The sequence below is a fragment of the Dromaius novaehollandiae genome, chromosome 19 (assembly GCF_036370855.1).
Source record: "Dromaius novaehollandiae isolate bDroNov1 chromosome 19, bDroNov1.hap1, whole genome shotgun sequence".
Taxonomy (NCBI): Eukaryota; Metazoa; Chordata; class Aves; order Casuariiformes; family Dromaiidae; genus Dromaius; species Dromaius novaehollandiae.
In genome coordinates this window covers 6,277,261-6,303,233 of record NC_088116.1, presented here as the reverse complement: position 1 = coordinate 6,303,233, position 25,973 = coordinate 6,277,261, and the positions used below count along the sequence as shown (strand labels likewise).

At 59.7% G+C, this 25,973-nt stretch overlaps 5 protein-coding genes and 1 long non-coding RNA gene across 12 annotated transcripts; 2 read left to right on the top strand and 4 right to left on the bottom strand.

Annotated features, from left to right (window-relative positions):
• Nucleotides 1-1,509: 1,509 nt before the first annotated feature.
• Nucleotides 1,510-9,359, bottom strand: POLDIP2 (DNA polymerase delta interacting protein 2). The gene is made up of 11 exons (XM_064523299.1): nt 9,126-9,359; nt 8,396-8,477; nt 7,599-7,696; nt 6,681-6,777; nt 6,103-6,178; nt 5,854-5,961; nt 5,485-5,621; nt 4,408-4,434; nt 4,097-4,222; nt 3,581-3,660; nt 1,510-1,981 (listed from the first exon to the last, which is right to left on the bottom strand). The coding sequence occupies exons 1-11, from the start codon at nt 9,287-9,289 to the stop codon at nt 1,867-1,869; spliced, it is 1,110 nt and encodes a 369-aa protein (XP_064379369.1). The 5' UTR covers nt 9,290-9,359; the 3' UTR covers nt 1,510-1,866.
• On the top strand, nt 9,296-11,610 carry TMEM199 (transmembrane protein 199). Of its 2 annotated transcripts, none has more exons than XM_064523300.1 (6): nt 9,296-9,463; nt 9,690-9,763; nt 9,840-9,929; nt 10,520-10,562; nt 10,939-11,051; nt 11,190-11,610. In XM_064523300.1, the coding sequence occupies exons 1-6, from the start codon at nt 9,325-9,327 to the stop codon at nt 11,283-11,285; spliced, it is 555 nt and encodes a 184-aa protein (XP_064379370.1). In that variant the 5' UTR covers nt 9,296-9,324; the 3' UTR covers nt 11,286-11,610. The 2 variants fall into 2 exon arrangements, with proteins under 2 accessions (XP_064379370.1, XP_025961393.2); XM_026105608.2 differs by having other exon boundaries at nt 9,365-9,623.
• Nucleotides 10,451-13,727, bottom strand: SEBOX (SEBOX homeobox). Its single transcript, XM_064523302.1, has 2 exons — nt 13,425-13,727; nt 10,451-13,300 (listed from the first exon to the last, which is right to left on the bottom strand). The coding sequence occupies exons 1-2, from the start codon at nt 13,686-13,688 to the stop codon at nt 13,061-13,063; spliced, it is 504 nt and encodes a 167-aa protein (XP_064379372.1). The 5' UTR covers nt 13,689-13,727; the 3' UTR covers nt 10,451-13,060.
• Nucleotides 13,728-14,318: 591 nt separating this feature from the next.
• Nucleotides 14,319-20,405, top strand: KIF12 (kinesin family member 12). 6 transcript variants are annotated; one of them, XM_064523291.1, is made up of 16 exons: nt 14,319-14,484; nt 14,784-14,849; nt 15,038-15,116; nt 15,188-15,309; nt 15,488-15,563; nt 15,725-15,853; nt 15,937-16,072; nt 16,354-16,445; nt 16,730-16,865; nt 16,957-17,075; nt 17,203-17,307; nt 17,413-18,264; nt 18,369-18,452; nt 18,531-18,667; nt 18,801-18,946; nt 19,152-20,405. In XM_064523291.1, the coding sequence occupies exons 1-16, from the start codon at nt 14,405-14,407 to the stop codon at nt 19,214-19,216; spliced, it is 2,424 nt and encodes an 807-aa protein (XP_064379361.1). In that variant the 5' UTR covers nt 14,319-14,404; the 3' UTR covers nt 19,217-20,405. The 6 variants fall into 6 exon arrangements, with proteins under 6 accessions (XP_064379361.1, XP_064379358.1, XP_064379360.1 ...); XM_064523288.1 differs by having other exon boundaries at nt 18,798-18,946; nt 19,121-20,405; XM_064523290.1 differs by having other exon boundaries at nt 16,354-16,469.
• LOC135330322 (uncharacterized) lies at nt 15,183-17,314 on the bottom strand. The gene is made up of 3 exons (XR_010392277.1): nt 17,180-17,314; nt 15,589-15,840; nt 15,183-15,295 (listed from the first exon to the last, which is right to left on the bottom strand). It is a non-coding gene; the product is annotated as an uncharacterized LOC135330322 (long non-coding RNA).
• On the bottom strand, nt 19,408-25,523 carry VTN (vitronectin). Its single transcript, XM_026105644.2, has 9 exons — nt 25,253-25,523; nt 23,275-23,424; nt 22,617-22,736; nt 21,883-22,206; nt 21,622-21,761; nt 21,059-21,215; nt 20,724-20,873; nt 19,795-20,067; nt 19,408-19,604 (listed from the first exon to the last, which is right to left on the bottom strand). Exons 2-9 carry the CDS (start codon nt 23,333-23,335, stop codon nt 19,486-19,488), a joined length of 1,344 nt encoding a protein of 447 aa, XP_025961429.1. The 5' UTR covers nt 23,336-23,424; nt 25,253-25,523; the 3' UTR covers nt 19,408-19,485.
• Nucleotides 25,524-25,973: the final 450 nt, after the last annotated feature.

Sequence of the window (25,973 nt, the reverse complement as noted above, 5' to 3'; positions counted from 1 at the left end):
ACCCCTCAGGTACCCCATTCTACATCAAGCAGTGACAGGAGAGGGAAAAGATGGCACGGTATCATCCTCCCCCATCACTCCTGCTAGGAAATCAGCTCAGCGCCAGCCACGCGGAGCTGCTGCGCTGTCGGCTGTTCTTCACACCAATCCTTTCCTGTCCCTAAAGGCGAGCAGACGGCGTTAACCTCTTAGCTTTAAGAACACTGAAGAGAGCAAGTCCTACCTGCCGGGAAGGAAGTCAGGAAGTTAAGGGACTGGTGACAACTAAACATTGTCTAAGCAGCAGTAGCTATTTCTCTCTGTATCAGTTGGCTGCAAGACAGAGAGGAGAACGGGAGAGACTCGCATGCTGAAGGCCGTTTGTCTGGCCGATGGGATGCCCGCAGCACTGCCGTGCGGATCCAAAGGCAAAAAGGCAGTTCAGAGGGGAGGACTGGGGAAGAGGAGACAACTGGAATACTTTCAAATCAGGAGGAAGAAAAAAGGCCTCTTAGCTATTTATCCCTTGCCATTTAAGCAAGACCAGGCAGAGAAGCAATATTTTTTTGCCCAGCCTTCACATCACAAAGCCATCTACCTCTGTCCCCGTGAGTTGCCCAGACAATCTGGCCTTGGAAGCCCCCAGGCAGCCAAAAGGGTCCCACCACAGAGGTCCACGTCTCTCTGCTGACCCTCAGGGGATCTCAGCAATCCTCGGAGCACTTGCAAGCACAGCTCTGGCTTGCAAAATAGCTAATGCCCGATTTGCACTGTAGGCAGGACCCTTCATATGTAAAAGCAAAATTCCTGCAAATCTATATACATTGTAAGCATATGGGAATTTCACTGACCTGTGCCTGCTTGGCCCTGCAGGGCCTATGCACAGTGTACAAGAGTTAAGACCTGTTGACCTCAGAAAGCAGGAGTAGAAAGCCAAGCACCACCTCATCGTGCCTTCAGTATTTCAGGTTAAAACAAGCCCTTCCTGTTGAAGCAGAAACTACCAACCAAGGCGATATGGTTGCCATCATGTCAACTGCTCGAGGTTACTCCTCTGCACCTAAGAGGCACATTTCTCATGCTAGGCAAGTCTTGCAGCAAGGGAGGGCTCCTGTCCACTGGTACCGCACTACCACAACAAGCTGGTCTGTGCTCCAAGCACAGCAGCCTGCTCAGCATCACCTGCCGAACGACCTTTCCACTTCTGCACTCCCTTCTCCAACAAAACGGGCTTTGCATCCCTCCAGCACAGCCCAGACGAGCAGTGCCGTTCAGAGCTGCGCAGAGGGAGCTCAGCTTTTGGGCTGCTCTGCCACACCCTGGCTAGGCCCCAGAAAGCAGCTGCATTGCAGGAAGGCTGTGCCGCGCTAGGAAGCAGAACCGCTCACTCTTCTGCTCCCTAAAAATCTTCTCTGCTGAAGCAGTAAGAAGTTCGGGCTGACTCTGCTTTACACGTGGGTGAGGGGGGGAGCAACAGGCTGGAGCAGGCTTGATGCAAAACCCAGGCCTTGGTTTACAAAGGAAGACGGGTTGCAACTGGAAGGGCCAGTTTATTAGAGAAACCTCATATTGCAGAGAAGTCACAACACATCGGAGGGGTCCAGGCCTGCTGAGCGGGCCAATCTTCTGCAGCAGCACAGATCTAACTCCCCAGCTCCAACCCCAGCAGGTGCCTCGAAGGGAAGGGTTAACTGTAACAGAGCTTATGTTTACAAGCAGCCTGAGAGAGCCAGTATTAAAGTTCAAAAAAATCTCCCCGTTAGACAACAGTTAAAACAAAAATGGTTCAAAATGTTTAAAAGCTCCGTGTTCCTGGCTGCAGTGTGATGGGGAGGCAAAGGTCTACAACACACGCAGTTGTCTGTGGGTTTCGGCACTCAGTCTGCTCTACCAGTGAAGGCCGGAGGGGGGAGTCTTCTCGTCTTTGTTGCTTTCCAGAGAAAAGGGTGGGATTCGGACATCAAAGTGGGAGCCATCAGGCCTCTCAAATCGAAATGTACCCCTGCAAGATAAAGGCAGAGATCACACCGAGGCCAGGGGCAAACACAGCTAGGAATCATCAGCTCAAAGGTAAGAAATGAACTTTTCCATGTCCTGCAGAGGGACTCTGGGGCTGCATTTGCAAGGCCGGTTTGGCAGCAAGCACACATCTGCCAAGGTGACTCAATTATTACAATACTCCTGGGCAGTTTACAACACGTCTCTGATGTACATTTCCTGAAGAGAGATGTCATGGTTGGAGCCCCCAGGAGCTATATTGCACCCCAAGCATCTGCAGCAATGTTTACCTAAAACCCACCTCAAATGAGACAGAACCAGCTGAGCTATTTTTACAAACTGGTTACCAGTAAATTCAGATTCTTATTTCTTGGCAGAAGCTCCACTGGTTAAGAAGCCTGGGACAATTATGAAATCCCATCACAGATATAACTTGGAGGAGCTTCTGCTTTGAATTTCAGAAAGGGCATTGAAGAACCGAATCTATTTGTCCTTACACAGAAGAAGCATTTGCCACGTCCCCGGAAGAACTCTTGCTGCCCTGAAATACAGACCACTGTGTACTGCAGACTATGGGATGGGCAAGAGGACTGTGGAGATACAGTAATAGGTTCTCATTATGCAGAGGACACAAATAAGGACTAAAGAAGCCAAGCTGAACACAGCTTCTGAACTTCAGAACCTTTGTCTCCTCTTCAGGATGCATGTAGAGAGGAAAAAACACTAAACAAGTTGTTTTAATTCCCCAGGGCATGCATTCAGGCAATTGTAAATACATCGCATAGCAAACAATGCTAACAAAAGTGCATCTCGCAGGCAGAGCTGCTCTCATGCATCTTCCAACTCAGGCAATTCCAAGCCAGCTTAACTTCTAAAACAGATTTACTCAAAAAACGCAAGCCAGAAAGACCTGTCATACACAAGGCAAGAGGTGGCAGCACATTTCTTGTCCCCACAGAGAGGACACTAAGTGTGCCAGCCCACTTGAAGGGAAGGGAATCTATTTCAGCCCCAAGACACAGGAAAAGAACAGCTCAACCCAAGCACTTTCTTACCCACAGCTACAGAAGAGGAGACTTTAATGTCAGTTAGACTGAAGGCCTTATCTGACCTAAATTGGGAATAATCCTACACGCCAACTCCTTGGACACAGAACTGCACAGCTTCACTCAGGGATAGAGTCAAAGCCTGGCAGAAGTGCAGGAAATACTTGTGCACACATCCCTGCTGTCCTAGGGAAACACCCACATGAAGACATGCCTCTCGCGGCAAGGACTGAGAGGGACAGAAACCAGGTACATCAGCTGATGATGGAGAACTGCTCCAGCTCTTTTCAAGTCCAGTCTGGCACAGACCAGAGAAAGAGGATAAACTAGCCTGGAGCCTCTCTCAGTGCAGGGAATCAGCAGATGTTCTTATCACTAATTGGGACTATTGCTAGAGAGTAGCTCATAAAAATACCCATTTTAACTATCAAGTGTGTCCTGTCCAGTCCACTTCTACCCACCTTTGAGTCTTAATTCCAGACTGCAAACTCTGCGTCCCAGATCAGCGCTGTGGGGTCCTATATCTAAATACTACTGCAGTAATAAATGCTCCTTACCACATGTGACCACTGGATGCCTGCAGGGAGACGTGACTGCTGTACTGAAATGCTGGCTGTTCTTTGGATAAAACTGGCTCCTGAGAAGACAAGAGACCACTCTACATCAGCAGCAGATCTTAACATTTCTCTACAGCCACCCATCAACAGGAAATTTACACAGCAGCAAGACAAACAGAGATCCATGGGCTTCAAAATGGTACTTAGCACCAGTTCCTCTTTTCTGCTTAGCACCCTGAGCATCACTACCGACTAGATGACAAACAACTCACCCAGTGAGTAGCATGAGAATTTCAGTTTTCCCATTATCAGTCATTTAGGACCATTCTCTAAGACTCAGTGTGAGGTTTCAGCTCACAAGTATTAACAACACATGAAAAGCTCCTCATGTGTTTTTTTTCCATAGCTCATTTTGTATTCCATCTAAAAACACCCATTAAGAAATTGACTGCTAAATCAGCCCAAGCAAAAGGCTACATTTCCCAACAGAAATACATGATATTACATGATACCTACCCTTCCTACAACCCCACGACCTCTGACAGTTTCCAAAGTGCCAGACAAGCTAAATATCCTCCAGTGCCGTTCTCGTAGTTGTACCACTTCACTGTCAAGGTTCTCCAAGCGAATACAGTAGCGCCACTGGACAGAAGAAAGACTGTGATCAAGAGCTGGAATCAACTGCAAATTGCTAATAACCCACAGCAGATATTGGGAAACAGTTGCCAGGCAAGGGCTACTCTCCCTCAGAGCTTATCACACAGCAATGATGCCACAGCAAATAAACTCCTTCCCCTTAGCTGCTTTGTGAAACAAAAGGCACTTACCCAGTAGACATGGGAATTCTGGGCTTCCTGTCAAGAGAAACAGAAGACTTTAGCCGCTGTCCCTCAAAGATCAGCGACAAAACCTCTTCAGCTGTCAGCACGGCACAAGCACAGGGGCCTATGCTCCATGCCAGACTGACGCAGACAACTCACATGAGCACAAAGACAGCTGCTCTCCAAAGCAGTCCATCAGTTACCGCCTGGCACTGGCTCTGCTCTAGACATGTAATCATGAGGTGGGAGAATTTCAAGGATCTTGTGACTACGGAGGGTTGACCAAAAATGGATCTCCGTGTTAATTATGCACTTTACACAGGTCTAGAAACACCTGAATCCTTGCTTTCAGGCATCTCTTTGTCTGACCATGCTAGGACAAATATCAGTTGGGCTCCATGGAAGCTGCAATTCCGCATCAAAACTTTCACCCCTAATAGCCCAGGCTCCCAGGCAGCCCTGTTCTACTAGATTCAGAAATCAAACTGCTGATGTAATTCCCAGCCCTCCCGCTCAGAGAACTGTTGGCCAACATCAGGTCTTATTATTTTGGATGCTGAACATCAAATTGTTAAGCTTTAGAAAGCACATAGTACCAGCTAAACCCAGAAGGCTTTAGCCAAACCCTCTAATCTGCATTAGAACCAGAAAACAGACCGCAGCGCCCACCACCTCACTGCTGGAGGTTAATGGCATATCTATCATTATAGGGCAGATGGCCTTGGTGCCACCTTACATATGTGCCCATCTGTGATGCAGGTAGTCAAGGATCAGTGTACAGGCTTTCCTAAATCGTCATGAATATCTTGCTAACATTGTTCTGCAGAACAGTCTAGGGTATTTCGCATCTTACAAGTAACAAGCAAAAGCCAAGCTGCAGGAGCTGTTCTCCAAAAATGTATGGGAAAAGGGTTTCAAGTTCATACCTCTGCTGGAAATAATGACAATGCAACCACAACTATGATAAGAAGTCATTTCTCCAGCAAGAGCAGAAAATAATTTCAGTCAGTATATCGGCCTTAGAAAAACATGTAAGATAAACAGATCACAAAACTAACATAGCAAGGTGCAACACAGACCTACCCTCATGCCCATGTAGAAAGGGATGACTGTGACTCGGATGTTCTCTGTGGTTTCTCGGTGCACATCAGAGAGCTCTAACCAGGGATGGTTCTTTTCCTGCCAAGCACACAGTGTATCCCTTGCTACAAAAGGTGGAGCTGCAGGGAGGGGAAAGGTGACTGCTTAGCAGGAGAGGCACACTGTAACCAAGTGTCCTCCCCTTAGAGCTTTCACATAGTTACAAAAATTACTTAAAGGAGGCTTTACTGTAACAAAACCCAAACCAGACCACTGTTTTACACTGTATCTAAGATGATGAGTTCTGGATACTTGTCTTAGAACACATTAAGCAGCGGGCTCCAAAGATTTCCCTCTGAAGCCAGAAGATACCTTTCGTTTGGTCGTACATGAGAAACCTCTCAAAGAGCTCATGCTGGATGGGCACTTGATCGGTGGAGCTGTAGGGAAGGATGTCTTCATGGCTTACATAGTCTAAACCTGAGAAAGAAATCCCCAAAGTCATTGAACATCTCCAGTAAAGAGTAGCTCAGAAGAGATTTACGACTCTTCCAGCCTCGCATCACAACAGTCCACATCTCCACAAAGCTCCAAGTGAACCACCAGGCACACACTACTCACCTGGTATGGCGTAGAGGGCTCTGCTGTCGTCGTGATTTGCCAGGAACGTAACTGCTTCTGTCTGCGATCTCTGGGACTGAGGAAAAGGCAGGTTTATGTTTTTCAGTACGGAATGTTGCAGGCCAGTTTCCAGCCTGGTTTTAATTTACAGTTCTCTCCTAAGTGTGTCACATTTATTTTACTTAACCAATTCACATCAGAACATTTCTTTTTTTAATTTCTCTAGACTAATTCTCCACTCAAACATCAAGCAAAGAGGGTTTTTGGTGCTGTCACCCACAATCATAATGACGTATGTGTAACAGAGCATGAATGCCAACAGGAAGAGGAACTGTGGTTGGAGAGGGGAAATATGGCTCAGAAAATAGTGATATGACACTGCAGACTATCCTTCTCAGGGAAATTATGACTTGAAGAATGACTTTGTCATAATAGTTCCAAACATTCCCAGGGTTAGAACTCAGGTTAGTCATCTTAGCAGCACTCTGTCAGCCTTTTTATTCCAGTCGCTGTACATTTAGAGAATTCACATAGGAGAAGATCTCTGAGTTTCAGTAAAAAGATTACTGGTTACTTACTATATGCGGACAATCCCGGGCATCTATTAACACCTGGTAGTAAGTATGTGTTTTGCCTTTGACTTCTTTGGAACCATGGCCTGCCGCATTCTCACTCCTAAACAGAAAAGCAGAGCTCAGAGCAGCCCCACTAACCCGTGCCCTAGCGCAAGCCCACCCCCCTTCCCTGAGCCAGCACGCAGGAGGGGAGAGAGTTCACTTCCACGTGGTAGCAAACCGCTTTTACAAGGACCAAGCCCACTCATAAACAGTAATTTTTAAAGTACATTTCAGAGTCTGCAATCATACTGGCACAACAGCTCTGTTCTCAGATGACTCGGAAGGTCTTCCTGGTCAGTCCAGTATCCCGTCTGGGGTAGCTCTTTTCACTGCTCGCTCATTCTCTATCTGCTCACTCCTCAGTCTTTTCCAAGTCCAAACACACTCGCCTGGCATACCTCCAGCAAGAGCCAGGGAAAGAAATGGATGGGAGAGGGGACAGAAGTAAATAAAAAGGGACTCAGTCTATCAGATGGATAAACTTAGCCTACCAGGTTGAAACTGGGGAAGCAGGTGACAAATGCAACTCACTGGCAATCTATACAGGAAGCAGCCTGCAATTTTAACACAGGAGCCTAGTCCTAACTCAAAAAGCAGCACAAGGTTTTGTTTTACTAAAAAAAAAAAAAATGTGGAGAGGATTGGTTTTTATTTTCTAGACAGACACACTCTCCTTCATAATTCCATCCTGTCTCTTAATTATAATAAAATTAATACTCATGCAATCTCTCATTTGAGCAGCTCTCTTTCAACTGATGTTCATGCAAAACGAACTTGTACCATTGTCTTCCTTAAAAAAACTTGTTTATCCTGACCAAGAAACTCAAAGAAATGTACATACAGTAGTATAACAGCATACAAATGAGAACAAATCCTCACTTTTCTGTGACAGGAGAAGCAACATCTCGATCATAAAGTCTGGCTTGCCAGGGAAACAGGACTATTCCTCGATAACCAAACACACTGTGAAGAAACAGCTGAAAAGAACAAATAATTGCATTTTAACACCCAGCAAGCTTCCATCAACTTAGATACAACAGAAAACAGGGAGCCAAAAGCCCTTTTCTGATAACATCTAAAAAATTTTTATAGAGGCAGAACTAGCAACATTTACATGGAGCCTGGACATGTAGGATAGGGATAAAGGGAGAATCACCATTGTGTAGGCATAGAGCAGAGACAAAGAGGGAACATAAGCAGCTTGGGATGAAAGAACAAATTCACATCATCTCTATCCCATTAAAGTGAATGACTAAATCAGTTATAGAATGACTAAATCAGGACATCAGAAGTGCAGAAAAGGAGACCAGAATGGAAGAGGCCACTCAAAGATGGAGAAACAGATATATGAGTCATGAGCATAGAAATTACAAGTTTAGCTTTATTTCTCAAATTCAGCAATTGACTCCTTTGCTGCCAAAGGGAAACTATAATTAAACAAAATCAGCAGAGCAAATACCATTGTACGAACAGTTGTGTCATGCTGCAGATTCTTATCAATTCCTACTGTCAGATGACTGACAAACTGCAGACACAGCAGAGACAAGGAACGCTGAACTGTGAAACTTCTGGCCTTCTGCTGCTACGCGGTGGCCTTCTTGCAGGTAAATCACGCAGCTACCCTACCTCTGTGGAAAAAGCCTGCAGGGTCGGCTCCGCTCCCCAGGACTGCTTACCTGGCCTGTCTCGTATTTGCCATGCTGCTTTGGTGCTTCAAACACCCCCACTGTCTCCAGCACTTTGCCCTCCGGACGGTTCCTAGGAGGAGAGAGCGGGTTTGCTGGGTGTGTAGGGAGCTGCCCAGCCGGTGCTGAACCTGCCCCCACGGCCACGAGAGCCGCGTGTGGGGCAAAGCGCCCTGAGCCCCAGCTGCCGGCTGGGTAAAGCCCCCACCCTGCCCCTCCCTCAGGGTGCGACACCCCCCTGTGACAGCCCCAGCCCCCCACCCCCTTCCCTGCCCTCCACCCCCCCCCCGGCATCCCTTCACCAGGCTCCCCTTCCCCAACTGCCCTCGACACCCCCCACACCCCCTGCCCCGTTACCCCATCCCCCCAGTCTCCCCTCTCCCACATCCCTGTCCCCCCGACAGCCCCTCCATCCCTCCCACAGTCTGCCAAACCCCACCTGCCCCGACAGCCCCCCAGCCCCACACCCAGCCCCAGAAGCCTCCAGACAGCCCCACATCCCTCCTCTGCCCCCATCGCTCCCTAAGTGCCCCCCCAGCCCCGAACACCCCCGACAGCCCCCACCCCCCTCCCCTCCCCCGTCGCCCCCCAAGTACCCCCTAACCCCACACGCCCGCTGGCAGCACCCCCACGTCCCTTCCCCCCACCTCCGGGCCCCCCCCCCCCAGCAACTCCCCCCCCCCGCCGCGCTCCCCCCCCCCGCCGCCCCCACAGGCCTCACCGCGACGAAAGGTGCCGCCGCGGCAGCAGCTGGACGGCCGCGGCGCCCCCCGCGCCCAGGGCGCGCGGCCCGCGGGCCGGGGGGGGCTCCCAGAGCGGCAGCCCGCGGGCCCGGCACCGGCTCAGCGCCGCCGCCACGTACCGCCGCGCCGCGCAGCCCGACATCCCGCCGGCCGGGCCGACCCCGCCGCCAGCCCACAATGCACCGCGCCCCCACCCCCCGCCTGCTTCCCGGCGGCCCTCGCGAGGCGGGTCGCGCCGCTCTAGCCCGGCGGCGGCGGCGCTCTATTGCTCTCGGCGTCCCCCAGGCGACGGCGGCCGGCCAAGATGGCGTCGTCGGTGCGGGCCGGGCAGCGGCTGAGGCGGGCGGCGGCGGGCGGCGAGCTGGCGCGGCTCCCCGCCGGCCTGCGGGCCGAGCTGGAGGCGGCGCTGGGCTCCGACGGCGCCCTGGTGCCCTTCAGCCTGCTGCGGCGGCTGCACGGGGCGCTGCGGGAGGCAGGTAGGGGCGGGGGGCCGGGCTAGGCCGCCCCCGCCCCCGGCCCCCGTTAACGGCCGCCTCCCGCAGGGTCCCCGCTGTATCTCCACGAGCTCCTGGAAGGCAGCGAGATCGACCTGCCCGAGGTGCCGGTGCCGCCGCGGGTAGGTGAGGGCCGGGAGCGGGCCCAGCAGCGGCGGCGGCAGCCCTGGCCCTCATGGCGGCTCTCTGCCCCCCCAGAACCCCGAGCTGGTGGCGCGGCTGGAGCGGATCAAGGCCCGGCTCGCCAACGAGGAGTACCGGCGGATGACCCGCAACGTCGCCGGCCAGGTGAGCGCCATGGGCTGGCGCCCGGGACACGCTTCCCAGCTGCTCCACCACCCCCAAGGCGGGCTGCCAAAAACTCTCCTCTTTAAAAAACTGCATGAACCCACCCAGGCTGCCAAATCGGTGTTATCCCCCACCCAGCCAAGCTGACTTGAAGGACAGGAGAGGCTGGATGACCACCCAATCTCTCTTTTAAGTTCTACTTTTCTAATTACCTGGGGCTCCTGTAGTTATGCCGTGTATGTGGGCATTCTCTGCTATGCATTCAGGAATCGTCCCTCAAAAGCATGACAGGTAGCAACGTGACAAATAGCAAAGGAAATTTTCCCAGAAGAATGAATGTAATGGAGGGGGGATGTGAGCCGGGATTAGAAATCGCCCCTTTTCAGTGTCCTAGACTGACCACAAGCACAAATCCAGGGAAACCCAGGCTCTACAGAACTGCTTCTCACTACAGCATATCTGACCACTGCTAGAGCCCCGCAGAAGCCAGATGTATTTCTGAATGAGGCGTTCAGACAGGATATTGTATCGGTATTGCTTCTGTTATTAAAATACAATACAACACAAGCGGTTTTAATCCTTCCTTTTAGGAGCTGAACCGGTATGGGACATTGGCTGACTTTGGGAGGCAAGGTGAGTGGCTGCCTCTCCTGCTGATGCCGCACAGTGTGTAGTAGCTACAGGCAGAAAAATCAGTCATGGGAACCATCGCATCACTAGTTGTTGACATCCAGCAGCCCTCCCTGCTCCAAGCCGCAGCATCTCACTGGATGGTTTTGATGCACAAAAGTTCCTCGAGTGAAGGAGCAGCCCACTTATAGTTCTTACAGATATTTCTGGAGGCAGAAAGCATGGACATTTGGGAGTATTCCTGTAGCCAGACTGAGGCAGTTGCTGGCAGATTCAGTTAGCAGGATGAGAGCTTGTCCCAAACCCTTCTCTCCAAGGCTACTTGACAAGCAGCTTCTAGCCTTTCCTAAAAATCACTGTCTCTCCCCCTTCTCTGCAGTTCGATCCGTTAAAGCTGTGGTCATCACCATATTGAACTTCATTGTCACCGTGGCGGCCGCGTTTGCCTGCACGTACCTGGGCAGCCAGTACATCTTTGCGGAGACGGCTGCGGTGAGTGAGCGCGGAGGCCCGGGGTGCCCGGAGCCCGCGTGGTGCAGGCCCGCCCGGAGTGGCAGATGCGCTGCCCGGCACCGGGCGGCAGCCTGAGCGCATGCGTGGGGTCACTTATCTCTGTTTCTGTGTCCCCAGCGCATCCTGTCAGCGGTCATCGTGGCCTCAGTGGTTGGCTTGGCTGAGCTGTATGTAATGGTGCGGACCCTTGAAGGAGACCTCGGGAAACTGTGACCGTGCATTTCCCTGCGAACTGTGACCCTCGTGCTGGAGGCTTTTGCCCAGGAGTCATTTATTTTGGGCAGGTTTGTGCTTGGGCTATCAACTGTTTGTACCTGCTACTGTTAGCAGGAAAACTGCTGCATTCCTCAGGCCTCATCCTCTGCTTGCCCACTCCTTACGTTCCTGAAATAAATCATGGATTAAAGATCTTGCAGCTGCAGAACAGAAGAGCCAACAGCAGTGGACTCATACCGTCCCAGTATAGAGAGGGGCGTCAGCTGCTGCTGTTCTTTTGTGAAGTCTCTGGGCTTTTTTGGAAATAAATATGTTGTGTTTATGTTTGCAGCCTTCTTTCTGCCTGGCAGGAGCTCTGTTGCTGTGCAGCACGCTGGCCTGGCATCTAAAAGACACTGTGGAGAGCTGTGAATCTTCCTTCTCCCTCTTTATCCTGCTCCATCTCCTGCAGAAAACACTGCCCTCACGTGGCCTGTTCCTGCTGCTCCTTCCCGGTCCCTTCCCTGCTTTAGGGAGGTTTTTACTCACCTGTGACCAGCAGGGCAGTTACCTGGCCCATCTCATGTTTGGTGGTTTGGTTTGATTTCCCCTCTGCACAGACCCGTTCAGGAGAACGACAGCATCTAACGCAGCAGCGCTGCAGCCACGCTGGGGTTGCAGCCTCGTCTCCAGCGCCGCGGCAGACAGATGTACCCTCTGCGTAGCTCGTACCGTGTTCTCGCGCAGGGAGAGGTCACGCTGGGGGTTGCCACTTCTCCTGATCCATGGTCTTGTGACTGTCAGTGCCAAAAGGAAACTCGGGGCCCCAAGGAGGGACACACGCCGTAGCTGCTTGCCAGAGCAGCGCCGTACTGCGCTGTGGAGTGCGGCAGGGTGCCCGCAGGCAGCGCCGGCAGCTTGCTTTCCCCTCTGCGGGCGCGCTGCCGCCCCTCAGCCGCGGGACGGGGGCAGGAACTTGGGCTGCCACGGAGAAGCACTCGCCCTTGGCCGTTGCCAGCCGGCGCTGGTGTCCCACGGGAGGCTGAGCGCCTGCTCTGTGCCGAGCCGGCTCAGGAAAACCCTCCTCACCCTGCAGCACTAGCTGGTCTCTCCCCACCAGCAAGCAGAAGCTGGGGTTTGTCCCTCCACTCAGAGGCTGAGGGACCCCAGGGCTTTGCTGGAGCAGCCGGGGGTCCCAGCTGGGTCAAAGCGAAGGGCCCAGGTGGGACTGCAAGGTGCAGCTCCATCCCACGGCTGCCCCAGCTGCCAGCAGTCACTTAAACCCAGGAGGAAAAGTGGCTCAGTGCAGAGCCCGGGGGCTTCTCGAGTGCCATGGAGGAGAGCATGGAGCCAGCTTGGTGCAGGGGTGGCCCTGCCATGGGGAGGGGGCCCAGCGGCTGGCACGGCCCAGCCCTGGGCACTGTGGGCCAGGACACCTGCCGGGCGGGCAGCGTGCCAGGGCCAGACACGGTGATTAATGCTCTGATGGCAGCTAAGCCCCTCTGAAACACGCTTTAATATCCGATACGGGGAGATCGGCTGGCACCTGCGAACGTGCCTGCGGATTAGGGGCGGCCGTGCCACAATCATCCGCGGATACTGCCTCAGATTAAGGTATTTTTCCAAAAGATTAGTCGGTATTAGGGGGCTGATCGGGAGCTGGCCCCGGCACAGCCTCACCGGCATTTAGGATATTGGATGGCATCGCAGGGACCTGAAGGAGCCGGCAGTAATTCCATGCGCTGATGAAAACCACGGCGCTAAGCCGGGGGGGGCCGGGGGGGCCGCCGGGGCTACGGCTCGCCCAGGTTGGTGATGGCCGCGCTGTAGATGAGGTCGGAGATGGAGCCCAGCGAGGTGGGGAGGACCCGGGCGGGGCCCTGGGCTCCCGGCTCCGGCAGCGCGGGGACCGGGGCCAGGGCACCGTCGGCGTCGGGGGGTGCCGCGGGCAGGTCCCGCTCCCCGGGCGGCGGCGGCGGCGGCTCCGGTTTGGCGCTGCGGATGCGGCGGGCGCGGCGGTTCTGGAACCAGACCTGGGCCGGGCGGGGGCGGCCGTGAGACCCCGGCAGCGGCCCGACGGGGCGACCCGGGCCGGGGGGGGGTGGAGGGTCCCGGCGCCCCGGGCCGGAGGTGGGGAGGGTCCCCGGCCCCGCTCACCTGGATCTTGGCCTCGGGCAGCTGGGTGAGCTCGGCCAGGCGCTCCCGGGTGGCGATGTCGGGGTAGGGCACGGCGGCGAAGGCCCGCTCCAGCTCCGACAGCTGCCCCCGGCTGAACGTGGTCCGCCGCCGCTTCCGCGGCCCCCCCGGGCAGGGACCGGGCCCCGGGCTGCCGCTGCCTGCCGCGCGCCCGCCGCCGCCCGGCCCGCCCGCCCCGTCGGGGAAGCGGAGCAGCGGCCGGGGAGCGCCCGGGGCCGCGCTCATCCTGCGCTGCTCCCCCGGCCCCGCCGCCGCCCCGGCTTTTATCCCCCCCCCGGCGCCTCCCCCCGACGGGCTGGGACCGCCCCGAGCGGGCGGCGCTGGCCAGGGCCCCCCGCACCCGCGGGATGCGACACCCCCCCCCCCCCGGCGGCCCCCAGGGTCAGTGCTCCCCCCACGGCATCGCCTGCTGCCTCCCGGGGCCGGGGTCCCCGATGGCTCCTGAAACCAGTTACCACCCCCCCAGGTCCCAGTACTGGTCGCCCCGATGGTTCCCGGGACTGGTCCCCTCCCACTGGTCCCCCCCCAGCTCTGCGCCCGTCCCCACCCGTAACTGCGCCCAGGTCTCAGCACACGGTGCCCCGTCAAGGCCCCGAGATGCCCCTGCAGCAGCAGCCCCGGGGCTGGTGGGGCTCGAAGGACCAGGGGCAGGGGAGGGGGTCGGGGCAGAGCCTGGCACCAGTGGGGCAGGGAGCCTGGCAGTGCCTGGCTGTCCCGGCTGCCGGGGACGAGGTGACACGGGGCAGCGCTCACCGCCTGTCCCCCAGCCTTGCCCTCCCCCCTGGGCCGCTCTCCCGCGGGGCCGGCACCGGTCAATGTTTAACCGGAGCGGTGGTACCTGTTCTGCTGGGCAGCCCCGGGCTGGCTGGCGGTGCTTCCTGCCAGGGCCGGCCGGCCGCCACCGGCGCCCCGAACGCGCGGCCGAGGGGCGCTGGGGGCCGATGGAGCCGGAGGGGGAGCGGGGACGGGAGCCTCAGCTGGCTGCGAGGACCAAAACGCTGCCCCGGGCCCTGCAGAAACCGTAAGTGAGCGGGGACGTGGCGGGAGGCCTGGGGACATGGTGGGAGGCCTGGGGACGCGGCAGGAGGCCCGAGGACGCAGCAGGGTGGGAGGGCACCGTGTCCGGAGCAGAGCCAGGGCCTGAGCAGCGAGTGCCCGGCCACCCTCCCTGGCCAGGTGTGCAGGCACCAGTGCACGAACCTGGGCCGCATGGTCTGTGGCTGGGACTCCCAGCAAGGCTGGGGGGCACGGGGGGCTCCGGCAAGCCCTGGGGGCAAGAGAGGCACCTACCCCCCCCAACTGCTCTTTGCTTTGCTGAAGGAGCCCAGGAGAGGAGCAAGAAGGCCCCGTGGCAGGGAGAGACACGCGCCTGAGAGTGGTGGTGAGGTAAGGGGGGGGCGGGCAGGGGACTCGGGGAGGTGGCGGGGACAGGATGGAGCGGCAGCCTTGTCCAGCCCGGGAGACGTGCCGGTGCGGGGAGGTAGGGCAGCGCCTGGGCTGCGGGAAGGGAGACTGGGCCCCCCCAGGCGTCCCCATGCAGCGACACTTCTGTGTCATCGTCCCCCCCCGGCTAGGGTCCGGCCACTGACCTGCACAGAGACGCGCCGAGGGGACCGGCGGGTTGTGCGCAGCCTCGGCGACAGCACCGTCCACGTGAGTGCAGCTGCGCTGCGGGGGCCGGGGGCCACCGGCACCCCCCGAGCCCCTGCTGCACCCGTCCGCAGGTGAGCGCGGCCAGGCACGATGCCACCTTCGGCTTCAGCGCCGTGTTCGACTCCGGTGCCTCCCAGGAAGCCGTGTTCGAAGGCAGCGGGATGAGACAACTCCTGGAGCTGGCGATAGACGGGTGAGGCCCTGCGAGCCCCCTCATGTGCCCCAGCCCCTCCATCCCGTCCCACCCCGCTCCCACTCCCGGGAAGCCCGTCCAGGCCTCGCAGCACGTCTGCATTGCCCGGGCTGTGCCGGGAGATGGCATCCCTACTCCGCGGCCCGGAGCCGTGCCTGAGGCTCAGCATCTGCCCCAGCTTCGCCTGCACCGTCTTTGCCTTCGGACAGACTGGCTCGGGGAAGACCTACACCCTCATGGGGCCTCTCGCGCAGGTACGGGGCTGTCCCCCTCCACTACCTGATCCTGGTCGCGGGACACTCTTCTCACCCAGACTGGGCACCGGGGTGGTGGGAGCAGGCAGGAGGCACCGATGGGGACCCAAAGGTGCCGTCACCCTGGCCTCTGGGCCGCTCTCCCTCATGTGTCTCTGCAGAGTGAGGCCCAGCCGGCAGCTCCCTGTCTCCTGGGGTTGATGCAAAGGTCCTTTGCGCATCTCCTGGAGCAGAGCCGGGGCGCTGGCCTGGCTCTCAGTGCCTCCTACGTGGAGATCTACAACGAGCAGGTAAGCGCCTGCCCCACCGCCCTGTCCCAGCCCCACCGGGCTGCCCCCCTGCCTTCCCCCCTGCCAGCCCCCTCTGCCCCCAGGTCAGGGACCTGCTGAGCCCGGGGCCGCCTTGCACCCTGCCCCTGCGGTGGAGCAAATCCAGGGGCTTCTACGTAGAGAACCAGCTCAGCGTGGACTTCGAGAGCCTGGAGGCCATCGCCAACCTGCTCCTGGAAGGTGCTGAGCCAAGCGCGTGGGGCCGGGCTGTGCGAGGGGGCACAGTCCTGCGTCGGGGAGGTGCGGGACCCAGCGCAGAGTGCTCAGCCCCATGCAGTGGCGTCAAGGCTGCGGGTGCCCAGCAACCAGCGCCGTCCCTGGGGCTGGCAGAGGGTCCCAGATGGCAGCTGAGTGGGGCCCTGTCCCCGTGCCGCTGCAGCGGCTGGGCAGGGGCCTGCGGCGGGCAGCGGGTGCAGAGCCGGTGTCGTGCACCCCTGCATCTCTCCGTCCCCCTCGGGCAGGTTCCCGGAGGCGCCGGAGCTCTGCGCACGCCCTCAACAGGCACTCGAGCCGCAGCCACGCTCTTTTGACCGTCCACGTCTGCAGCCGGGCTGTGAGCGCGCATCCCGCTCCAGGCGTATGGGGAAGGGCATGGGGGGGCTGGGGCTCTTCGTGGGGGGGTGCCAACAGCCCCAGGCTGGGGGATCACGTCCTCGTCCCCAAGGATGATTTGGTGGGACTGGGATGAGCAGCTGGGAGACAGACCCCTAAAGCAGGGGGGCTGGGAGGTTGCTGGGGGAGGGGGTCGCTGGCTCAGGCTGGCCGTGCCACGGCTGCCGTGGGCGAGCGGGGATGGCTGCAGGGCTGGAGCATCATCCCAGCAACGCGGGCCCCCAGCCCAGCACCCGCCCCAGCAAGCAGGGCACACTGTGCTTCGTGGACCTGGCCGGCAGCGAGCGGGTGAAGGACACGGGCTCCGCCGGGGAGCTCTCCGTGGAGGCCAACAACATCAACCGCAGCCTGCTGGCCCTAGGTGAGGCCCCGGGGAGCTCTCCTCGGCGGCAGCCGGTCCCCGGAGCCCCGGCGGAGCCAGGGAGGGTGCAACGGGGCTCGTCCTCTCGCAGGACACTGCATCTCTTTGTTGGCCAAACCGCGAGGGAAGTGGACGCACATCCCCTACCGGGACAGCAAGCTCACCCGGCTGCTGGCCCGCTCCCTGGGCGGCACGGGGGTCACGCTGATGGTATGTGGCTGGAGGAGCCTGGGCGAGGGCTCGGGGCTGGGTGGGGTGCACAGACCCGCGGGGGAAGGCTGGAGGGGGACGAGGGTCCCCCCGCGGCAGCTCACCTGCGGCTCTTCCTTGTTGGCAGGTCGCCTGCATCTCCCCGTCCTCGCGCTGCCTCTCGGAGACGCTGAGCACGCTGCACTACGCCAGCCGGGCCCGGAGGGTCACCACCAGGCCCGTGGCTAACAGGGTACGGTGGCGGGCGCTGGCTGCCGCCGGGGCGGCCGTGGGCAGGGGCAGGATGCTCTGCCCGCTGCTGGGGCTCCCCCACCGAGCTGCCCCCTCCTGCCCCCAGGTGTCCCGGGAGAAGCTGCTGCAAACCTTGGAGGAAGAAATCCAAGCGCTCCAGCTGGAAAACCTCTCCCTGCGCCAGCAGCTGGGTTTGCCCAGGCTGCCGGCAAGGGGCACAGAGGCCACCCCAGGGCTGCCCGTGAGGGCAGGGGCCGGGCCGGGCTGGGGAGGCAGGTCCAGCCGGGCAGGGCCACGTCAGTCCCCCCTTGCAGGGCAGCACTCTGCTGCGGTGGGTGAGGGCAGCGTGGCCAGGGCCCTGCAGAGAGCCCCAGCCTGGCCCAGCCTCTACGGCCTCCTGCGGGACTTCGTGGTGGAGAACGAACAGCTCAGGCACGGCGGGTCCCCAGCCCTCCCCGGCACATGCAGGAGCCACAAGCTTAGAGCTGAGACTCAAGGATCTGGTGGGGCAGCTCTGGGGGGCAGCTGGAGCCCCCCGGCCGTGCAGGACCCTGTGTCAGAGGACCTCTCCAAGGGATGGGGATGCCTGTGCCAGGGAGGCTCTGGCAGCGCGTGCAAGGGGCAGGAGGGCTCTTGCCAGGGTGTGCCTGGCCCCATGCCATGTGCTGCCCACGCCCAGAGCAGGAATCCCACAGGGAACACTGGCACCTTGATCCCAGGGGCTGGGCAGGGCTTGGAGGGCTGCCAGCGGCTGCCTGCCTCCTGCCCCGCGCCCTCGCTGCTCTCCAGGCCGCCCTGGCCAGCTCCGGACCTCCTCGGGGATGTCCCGGCCAGCCCATCCCACAGAGCCACTCACAGCTCCTGGAGCGCCCGTGCCCCCCGCGCCTCGCTGGGACCCCCCACGGCGCTCCTCCAGTCCAACGCGACACCCGCCTCCGGCTCCCGGGCCCCGCTGCGGGTGAGCCGGGGGAGAACGGCCCCCGCGCTCCGCGGGTGGCACCGTGGTGGGGCAGCATCTGCAGCAGGGCAAGGGCTGTGCAAGCTGCTGCCCTCTCCTTGCAGAAACCGCCTCCTGCCTCCGGCTGCCCCTGCTGCCCAGGGTGCCCCCAGCGCTGCCCTGAGCCCGCCGGTGCCATCACGTCCCAGGTACGGCCCCAGGGATCTCTTTGGAGGAGCACGGCAGGGCAGGGCACGGCATGCTCACAGCTCTGCTTGGCCCCCCAGGTGCTGCCGGGGCCCCCCAGGCTGCAGCCAGTCCCTGCCGAGGGAGGTGCCAGCGTCCTGCCACCCAGCCAGGAGGATGCGGCTCTGCCCTGCTCCCGTCAGCTCCCCGGGCACCCCCAGCCACGCCAGGCGAAGCGGTGAGAGCCAGGGCCTGAGGTCACCCCTGGGGCCCAACTGTGGGCTCTGGAAACCACCTGGGAGTTGCTGGAGCAGCCGGGAGGCAGCTGGGTGGCGGGTCGGGGTTTGGGGTTTCATGTGTGCTCACAGCAGGAGCCAGCGCAGGACCAGGAGCTCATCCCAGCAGCACCTGCTCCCAAGGGAAAGCCGGGACCAGAGGGGTCCGGAGCGCAGGACCAGTCCCGAGGGAAAGGTCATCCCTTCGGCCCCTCCGTGGCCAGGGCTGCCAGAGCCAAGAGGTGAGCAGGGCGGCAGGGGGAGGCTGGGATACAGCCCCTGCCCTTCCCCTGGGGCAGCCAGGCAGCGCCTCGGCTGCAGCCCCTCGGGGTCGGGCGCCCACCCCCTTGCGCCAGGCTGGCCCAGTGCACGGACATGCACGGGGCTGTGCCTCACTGAAAGGGGCTGATCCTCAGGCCACCAACCCTGCCTGCTCCTGGCGGGCAGCCGCCGGAGCTCTCCCCGTCCTGCAGTGGGAAGAGGCCCCGGACTGGCTGGCGGAGCAGATCTGACCAGCCCCAGCCCAACTGGAGCGTCAGCCTCAGCTGCGGTGTGAACTGGGCCCAGCAGCTGGGCACAGCCCATGCACGGTTGTATCTGGGGGGACAACCAGGGTCCGTGGGGGCACTGGGACCTCTGACTGCAAGGACTGCAGAAACCACAGCTGCCTGGTGACACACAGACAGACAGACAGACGCGGCTCCCTGGCCTGCACTGCACTCACAGTTTATTGGGGTCTAGCTAGGGGCTATGCAGCAGGGCGGCTCCGGCCGGGCCCGTCTCAGGTGCTCTCCTCCCCCAGCTGTGGGCAGTCCAGCCAGTACTGGGCAATGGAGCGCGGGTAGCGGGGCTGCACCAGGTCCACACGCTTGGTGCGCAGGTTGACGCGGTAGTACTTATCTGGGGGAGAGGGCGGGCGGCCGTCAGCACTGCCCCGAGGCAGAGCCGCAAGGGAGCTGCCGGCCCAGGTTGCCCTCCCGCAGGATCCCAGAGCTGGGCAGCTCCCCCTGCCCGGGCAGCTCCAGGGCGGCGAGGGCTCCCCGTCCCACAGCTCTCCCCTGCTGCCCAGATCCCACAGCCCCAGACTCACCTCCTACAAAGAAGTAGACACTCTGCAGGGTGTCGCACTGGGAGCCCGAGAGCCAGTCGGTTTCGATGCCCGCAGACTCGGAGTCATTCTGCAGCCAGCCCCAGAAATCCACGTTCAGCTTCCGATGGCTCTTGTACCTCTTACGCTGGCGGCGAGACTTCCTCCTCCGGGGCTGCTGGGACGCCACGTAGATCCTGCCGGCCATGGCAGCGTCCAGCCGGCTGGGCACCCCCCGCCAGTCTCTGCTGATGAACCGCGGGCCACTCGCCCCGACTGGCAAAGAGGCAGAGGCCGAGCGTGAGGAGCAGTAATGCACAGGGTCCAGCATCCACCTGAGCTGGGCTGAGACCAGCCCCACGGACAGCCCTCCGCTGCTCTGGAGACCCACAGCACAGAGCTGCTCCACAGGGTCCCCAGCCCGAAGGAGAGGCGTGATGGGGCCAGGGGCTGGGCAGAGCCAGGAGCCCTGATCTCGCCACCCGCCTTGGCTGGGAACAGCCCTGCCAGTGCTGAGCTCCCATCTCCTCCTCTCCGCCTTTCATTTCTCTTGCCCAGCCTTGGGGTTTTCCTATGGCAACTCTGGCTCCAGTGGGAATAAACAGTCCCCAGCAGCGACAGTGTGGTGTGAGGTGGCTGGCGACAGGCTCTGCAGCGCGGGACGCGAGGGCTGACAAGGGTGTGGCAAGGGTGGGATTTGGGCTGGTGCATGCAGGATGCTGTGGGTGATGCAGCCACAGCTGGGGGGGTTCCTGCATGTGGCCTGGGCTCCCGCACGGCCCAACGCAGTGGCTCATCGCGCCTGCCTGCGCTCCCAGGCATCATATCCCCCTCCCCCCGGTGCCTGCACCCCTCTTGCCCTGTCAGCACAGTGTATGCTGGCACATGCCAGCCCATTCCCCTGCCAGCTCCAGGGCTGGCCTGTCCCTTACCCATCCGGCCTCCAAAGAGGATTTGGAAGATGTCCTCCCAGCTGTCGCGGTTCAGGAACGCATAGTGCCTGAACACAGTGGAGGGCGAGGACTTCTCGCACTCGGCCTGCGTGGGCTGGCGGGCGAAGTCATAGGACCAGTAACGCTTATCTAGCAGCAGGACAAGCAAGGCATTAGCAGGGCAGAGATCAGGAGAGATACTCGCAGGGGCGCAGCAGCTAGCAGCGCAGCGCTGTCAGAGAGGGACACGTGTGTCCTGCCCCACAGCTGCCGGCTCGAGGGTGCTCTGCACGGCACCGTGCTCTGTGTGGGTGTGGAGAGGCTAGGCCCTTTACCCTTGAAGAAATAGACTCTCTCATTGCCGTGGTAGCTGTGCGCGGGGAGGGCGAAGGCTGCGTCGATGTTGTTTGGGATGCCTTCAAAGCCCTCGGAGATGTCCCGTGGGTAGCCGGGATCCAGGACTCCATCATCGAAGCGCCAGTACTGGCTGCCCTGGGGGTGCAGGACAGAGGCAGGGTCAGGCAGCCGGGCAGGGAGCGGGGAGCAGCGTCCCCCAGGCTCTGCCGAGGGGCAGAACAGGCGCTGGGGAGGCGCCGTGATGAGGCCGCGGTTGCTTGGGGGCACCGCGCTGGCCCGCTGGTCAGCAGCGCTGGCTCAGAGCCCACGGCTGTGACCATCCCTTTGCTGTGGGATCATCCTCCTGCTACAACCAGCAGCAATAGCCACCAAGCCGTGGCTTATCTCTGAGCAGGCTGGAGTGTGGCCTCCCTTATAGAGACAGGGATCTGGGGATACCTAGCGGCCACGGTGTGTGTGCGTGGAAGGTATCAGGGTCAGAACAGAGCAAGTCTGAGGCTGTGTCCTCGCCCCCAGCCCTGCCCGCTGCGCTTCTGCCCACCTTGAAGAGGTAAGTCTTGCCCTGACAGTTGATGCGTGTGAAGGCTGCGTCGATGGGGCCCTCTATGCCCCAAACGTCACTGATGAGCTTGGGGTAGCCGGGCCGCACACTTATCTCATCCAGCTCGTAGAAGTACTTCCCTGGGGACAGAGGGCAGGTTGGAGTGGCAGGAGGGGAAGGGGGGCCTTTCCCCCGCAGCACAGCCACCAGAGCAGGGCACCGACGGGGCAGCCGCACACCTGGAAAAGGGCCCCAAGGTACCTCGGAAAGCATAAAGGGAGCCGTTCTTCAGGTCAGTGAAGGCGTCGAAAGGCTTCCTACTGCACAGCTGCTCAGTGTCCCCGTCGGGGTCTGGCTCCCTGGGCCCATCCGGCGTGGTGGTGGGCAGCTCCTGCACGGGCTCCTCCTCCTCCTGCGGCGTCTGCTCAGGGTCCCTCTCGCTCCCCTGCGTTGTCAGCGTGGGCGGCAGGAACGTGGGCCATTCTGTGGGCGCTGCCTCGGTGGCCTCTCTCATCCCGGTCTCGGCGGTGGGGTAGTTGTCGATGTAATCATCCTCCGGCAAGGCGAACACATCTCCCCGCGTCACTGCGGGAGGGGGCAGGTGGGTCCCAGGGAGCCCTGGGTGTCTCCACACAGGGGTCTGGGCCCTGGCACAGCCGGGCGGGATCCTGCTTCTTTCAGAAGGCGAGAGCCAGTCCCGCACAGAGCAACGCGCTCTCTCGCCTCCCCGCCTGCTGCTGCAGCTGCTCCCAGGCAACCCAGGCGCGCACGAAGCCCAGGGCCCCGCACTGCAGCAGATCCAACCACCCCGAACGCCTGGCACTGCAGCACACGCACGCCAAATCCTAGCCCTGACTTCACCCCATGGGCATAGGTGCAGGCAAAGCCAGCCCTGCTCCGATGGCCCAGGACTGTGTCTTCCCGAGTCCCTGCTCTGCCGAGCCAGCCCCCTCGCTGCCGGCAGCGGGGGACAGAGGCTCCGATGGGGTCGGTACCTTTGGTTTTGCAGGTGGTGGAGTAGTCACTGCAGCAGCTCTGGTAGTATACGCAGAGGGTATCGCACTGGCACTTCTGCTGTGCATCAAAGCCCTGATCGCAGCGGCCTACGCAGGAGTCTGCAAGAGCCACCAGCCGCCAAGAAAGGAATGATGTGGGCCAGGCAGCACGGCCAGCACCTCTCCTCCCCAGCCCTCTCCAGCCCCGGGGGCGAAAGGCAACACCATCACATCCAGCTCGAGGGGCACCCCACCTCTCCACGGCCTCCCCCAGCCCCGGGGGCTCCCTCAGCGCCTCCCTGCTCCCGCCCAGTCCCTGGCTCACTGGGGCAGGATGGGAGTCATGGATGGGACCATGCCACAATCTGAATTGCATGCTGGCTCCGTGTGATCCAGCTGCAGCCCAGCCAGGGATTTGCCCCAGACACCATAGGCACTGCCACCACCCACACGCTGTGCCACCTGCTTTCGGCTTTGCCCCAACGCTGCAAGACAGCCAGGGACTCCAGCTGCTGCCCATCTCCCTCCTCACCCTGCCCGGGCTCCCCCAGCTGCTCCGAGTGCCCAATAGCCACGTCCGCTCCATTCCCAATGTCCCTGTAACCCGGTGCCAGCGACCACCCGGAGCGGGGCCGTCTGGCTGAGAGCTTGGGCTCACCTTCAGCAGCACGGGCCACGGCGAGCAGGCCCAGCAAGAGGGCAGGGAAGAGCAGCCTCATCCTGGGCAGCCGGGAGCACAGCCCTCCTGCAAGTGCGCGGGCTGCGGCACGGCGGACGCCGGGGGCCTGGCCTCCCCTGTTTGCTCAGCCTGCCCCAGCGGGAGAAAGCAAACAGGCCAAGGTCAAAGCAGAGGGAAAAGGGGCAGAGATGCACCCCCTCTCAGCCTTCCTCTGCGGCGCCGAGCCGAGCTGGCTGTGTTTGATGGGGACAAAGCTCCCCGTGTGCAGAGTCCTGGGTGCGTAGGGCACTCTAGCCCAGGGTCCACGCTTTTGCTGTCTGCCACTTCCCGGCCAGCAAACAGGCTGGCCATGAATTCAGAGAGTCAGGGGTAACGAGGTCAGAGATAGGAATGAGTTTTCAGGCCTTGCCACAGTTTTTTCTTAGAAAATCTCATGGTATTAAAGCTCCCAGCCTCCATCTCAAAGGGAGGCTATTTCCCAGCCTGGTCTTGGCAGGATGAAAAGCCTAATGAGGAGAGGCAAGGACCCTGCTGGAGTCAGAGCTCAGGGGGCCAAAAAAAATGTCCTTGGCTTACATTTGCTTGAAACATCACCATTTTGTAGAGATTTTTGCTTTCTCAGTGTCAGCAATGCTGGAATCAGAACTAGGGAGCACCAAGAGGTGGCAGCTTAGGATGAGACAGATGCCACCTCGGTACATGGGTACCAGGGGCCAGAGGCAAGTGGCTTGGAGGGAGGGAGGGAGGGAGACAACTCCTGTGCACTTTCACTGCAGTAGACAAACAAAAGCCTGTGTATTTTGCTCCCATCATCCCCTTTCCAATCTTCTTGGTTACTAATTAATGTCGACTCAGCTCCTTTCTGCAGTTTCTGATAACTCCGGGATGGTTATGTAATCGGGGGCAAGGAGCAAACGCACACGAGGCTAGAGGTACTGGCTCTGGCTGCTTGCACTGCCACGGCACTGCCAGGGTAGGAGCGCCGCAGAGGTCTTCCCCAACCCTGGGGAAGGAGTGTCACAGCTCTGAGCTTTAATAAGTGACAAGAGATGTGCAGAGAGAAGAAACTGTGCAGGCTGGCGGGTGCTGCTGCCTGCCTTTCCGGGAGCCCTGCCTCTGCCAGGTCAGACACAGGCAGTTCCTGGCATTGGCTGATCCCAGTCTTGCTGGGAAGACCTTGGATTTGGTGTGGAGAAGGCGTGTTTGCCTGCCAGGAAAGCTTTGGGATGCTGAGGACAGCTGCCAGAAGCAGGCTGCATGGGCAGGACTTCTCCTGCAGCCCCATTACCCCCCTGTTTGCCCCATCAGGACTGGCATCATCCCAACGTGCAAGCACCAGCCCAGTGTTGCACTAAAGCTTCATCCCATCCTCATCAAAGCAAGCCTGAAGGACGAGCGGGCCCAGAGGGGGCTCAGGTCCCCCCCGAGCCTGCGCAGGTGGGGGAGGCGGGGATGAGAAGGGCTCAGCAGTGTCTGTGCTGCTTTTGCTGATCAGCAGAGACAAAGCCTCAGACCTGCCCTCCCACAGCTCCCGCCTCCTGGCCGCCAGCAACTACAGACCCGGGTGCTGGGCAAGCTCTTCCCCATGCTCAAAGCCATTGTGGGATGAGACCCCTGGGAGAGGGGCTGGTTGGGGTAATCAGGCCCCGGGGAGTCCCTTGCCGCTGAGGGGAGCCGAGCCAGGCAGAAAAGCTCAGGCAATGGGCCAATTTCCCCACAGCAAGGCTGGGAACACAGACCGGACACAGAGCCCAGGCTGGTGTTGCTAAAAATCCCTCCCAAAAGGAAAAGGCAAGCTCTCTGAGCTTGTGAGGAGAAGCTAAAAGGAACGATTTGAGTTCTGCCCCTCCAAGCAGCACCCTCCTCCAAGGTAGCAAACCCCTCTGCTGTCCTGTGTCGCAGCAACCTGCACCGTAGTTACCCCTGGTTAATAATAATTTATCAGGAAAATCCTTACTGATTCTGTGCTCAGCGTCTCCCGCAGTACCGTGCCGCTCGGATCGCCTTGTTTACTGTCCTTCGCTGTGAGCTAATGTCCCTTTCCCGTGACTGTCCCTTGTGTGTGGCTTCAGAGAGGATTAAGAGACTCTGTGGCATCAAAACATCAACTTGAATTTAAGTCTCAGTCTGAGCCAGCAGCAGCCTGGCTTTGGAGCCAAGGATCTGAGCTGCTCCTCCCAACACAGGCGAGAAGTGTCCAAAACATTTCTGCCCTGCGCACGTCTGGCCTGGAAAAAAAAAATAAAGCAGCCCAGGCTGCCTCTCTGCTCTTTCTTTTATAATGCAAATCCTGAGCCCACCCAGCAAAGCTGCTCTGGATTTGTGCCATGGCAAGGGGAGCTATTCAGCTCACGGCACTGATTCAAAATGTGTTCGAAATGCAGGGCCAGGGCTGCCCGTGTGCAACCACAACCAGCCATGGTCCAGCCCTTTGTTTTCCTCCTAGGGCCCCTCAGGTCAGAGAGGGTCCTGGAGAGACCGGCTGTGCGGGCAGCACAGGAGCCCCTGCCCGCCGGGGAGCTGATCACGGGCTGCACAGCAGCTAGGGTGAGGGTGGCGGGGGTGGCAAGGACCTCCGGGCAGGCCATCACCCAGACTGGGCAGGCAGAGAGCTGTGATGGGAGCTGTGGCAGAAGGAGGGATCTGGAGGGATGTCAGAGCATCTGCAGTGAGGAGGG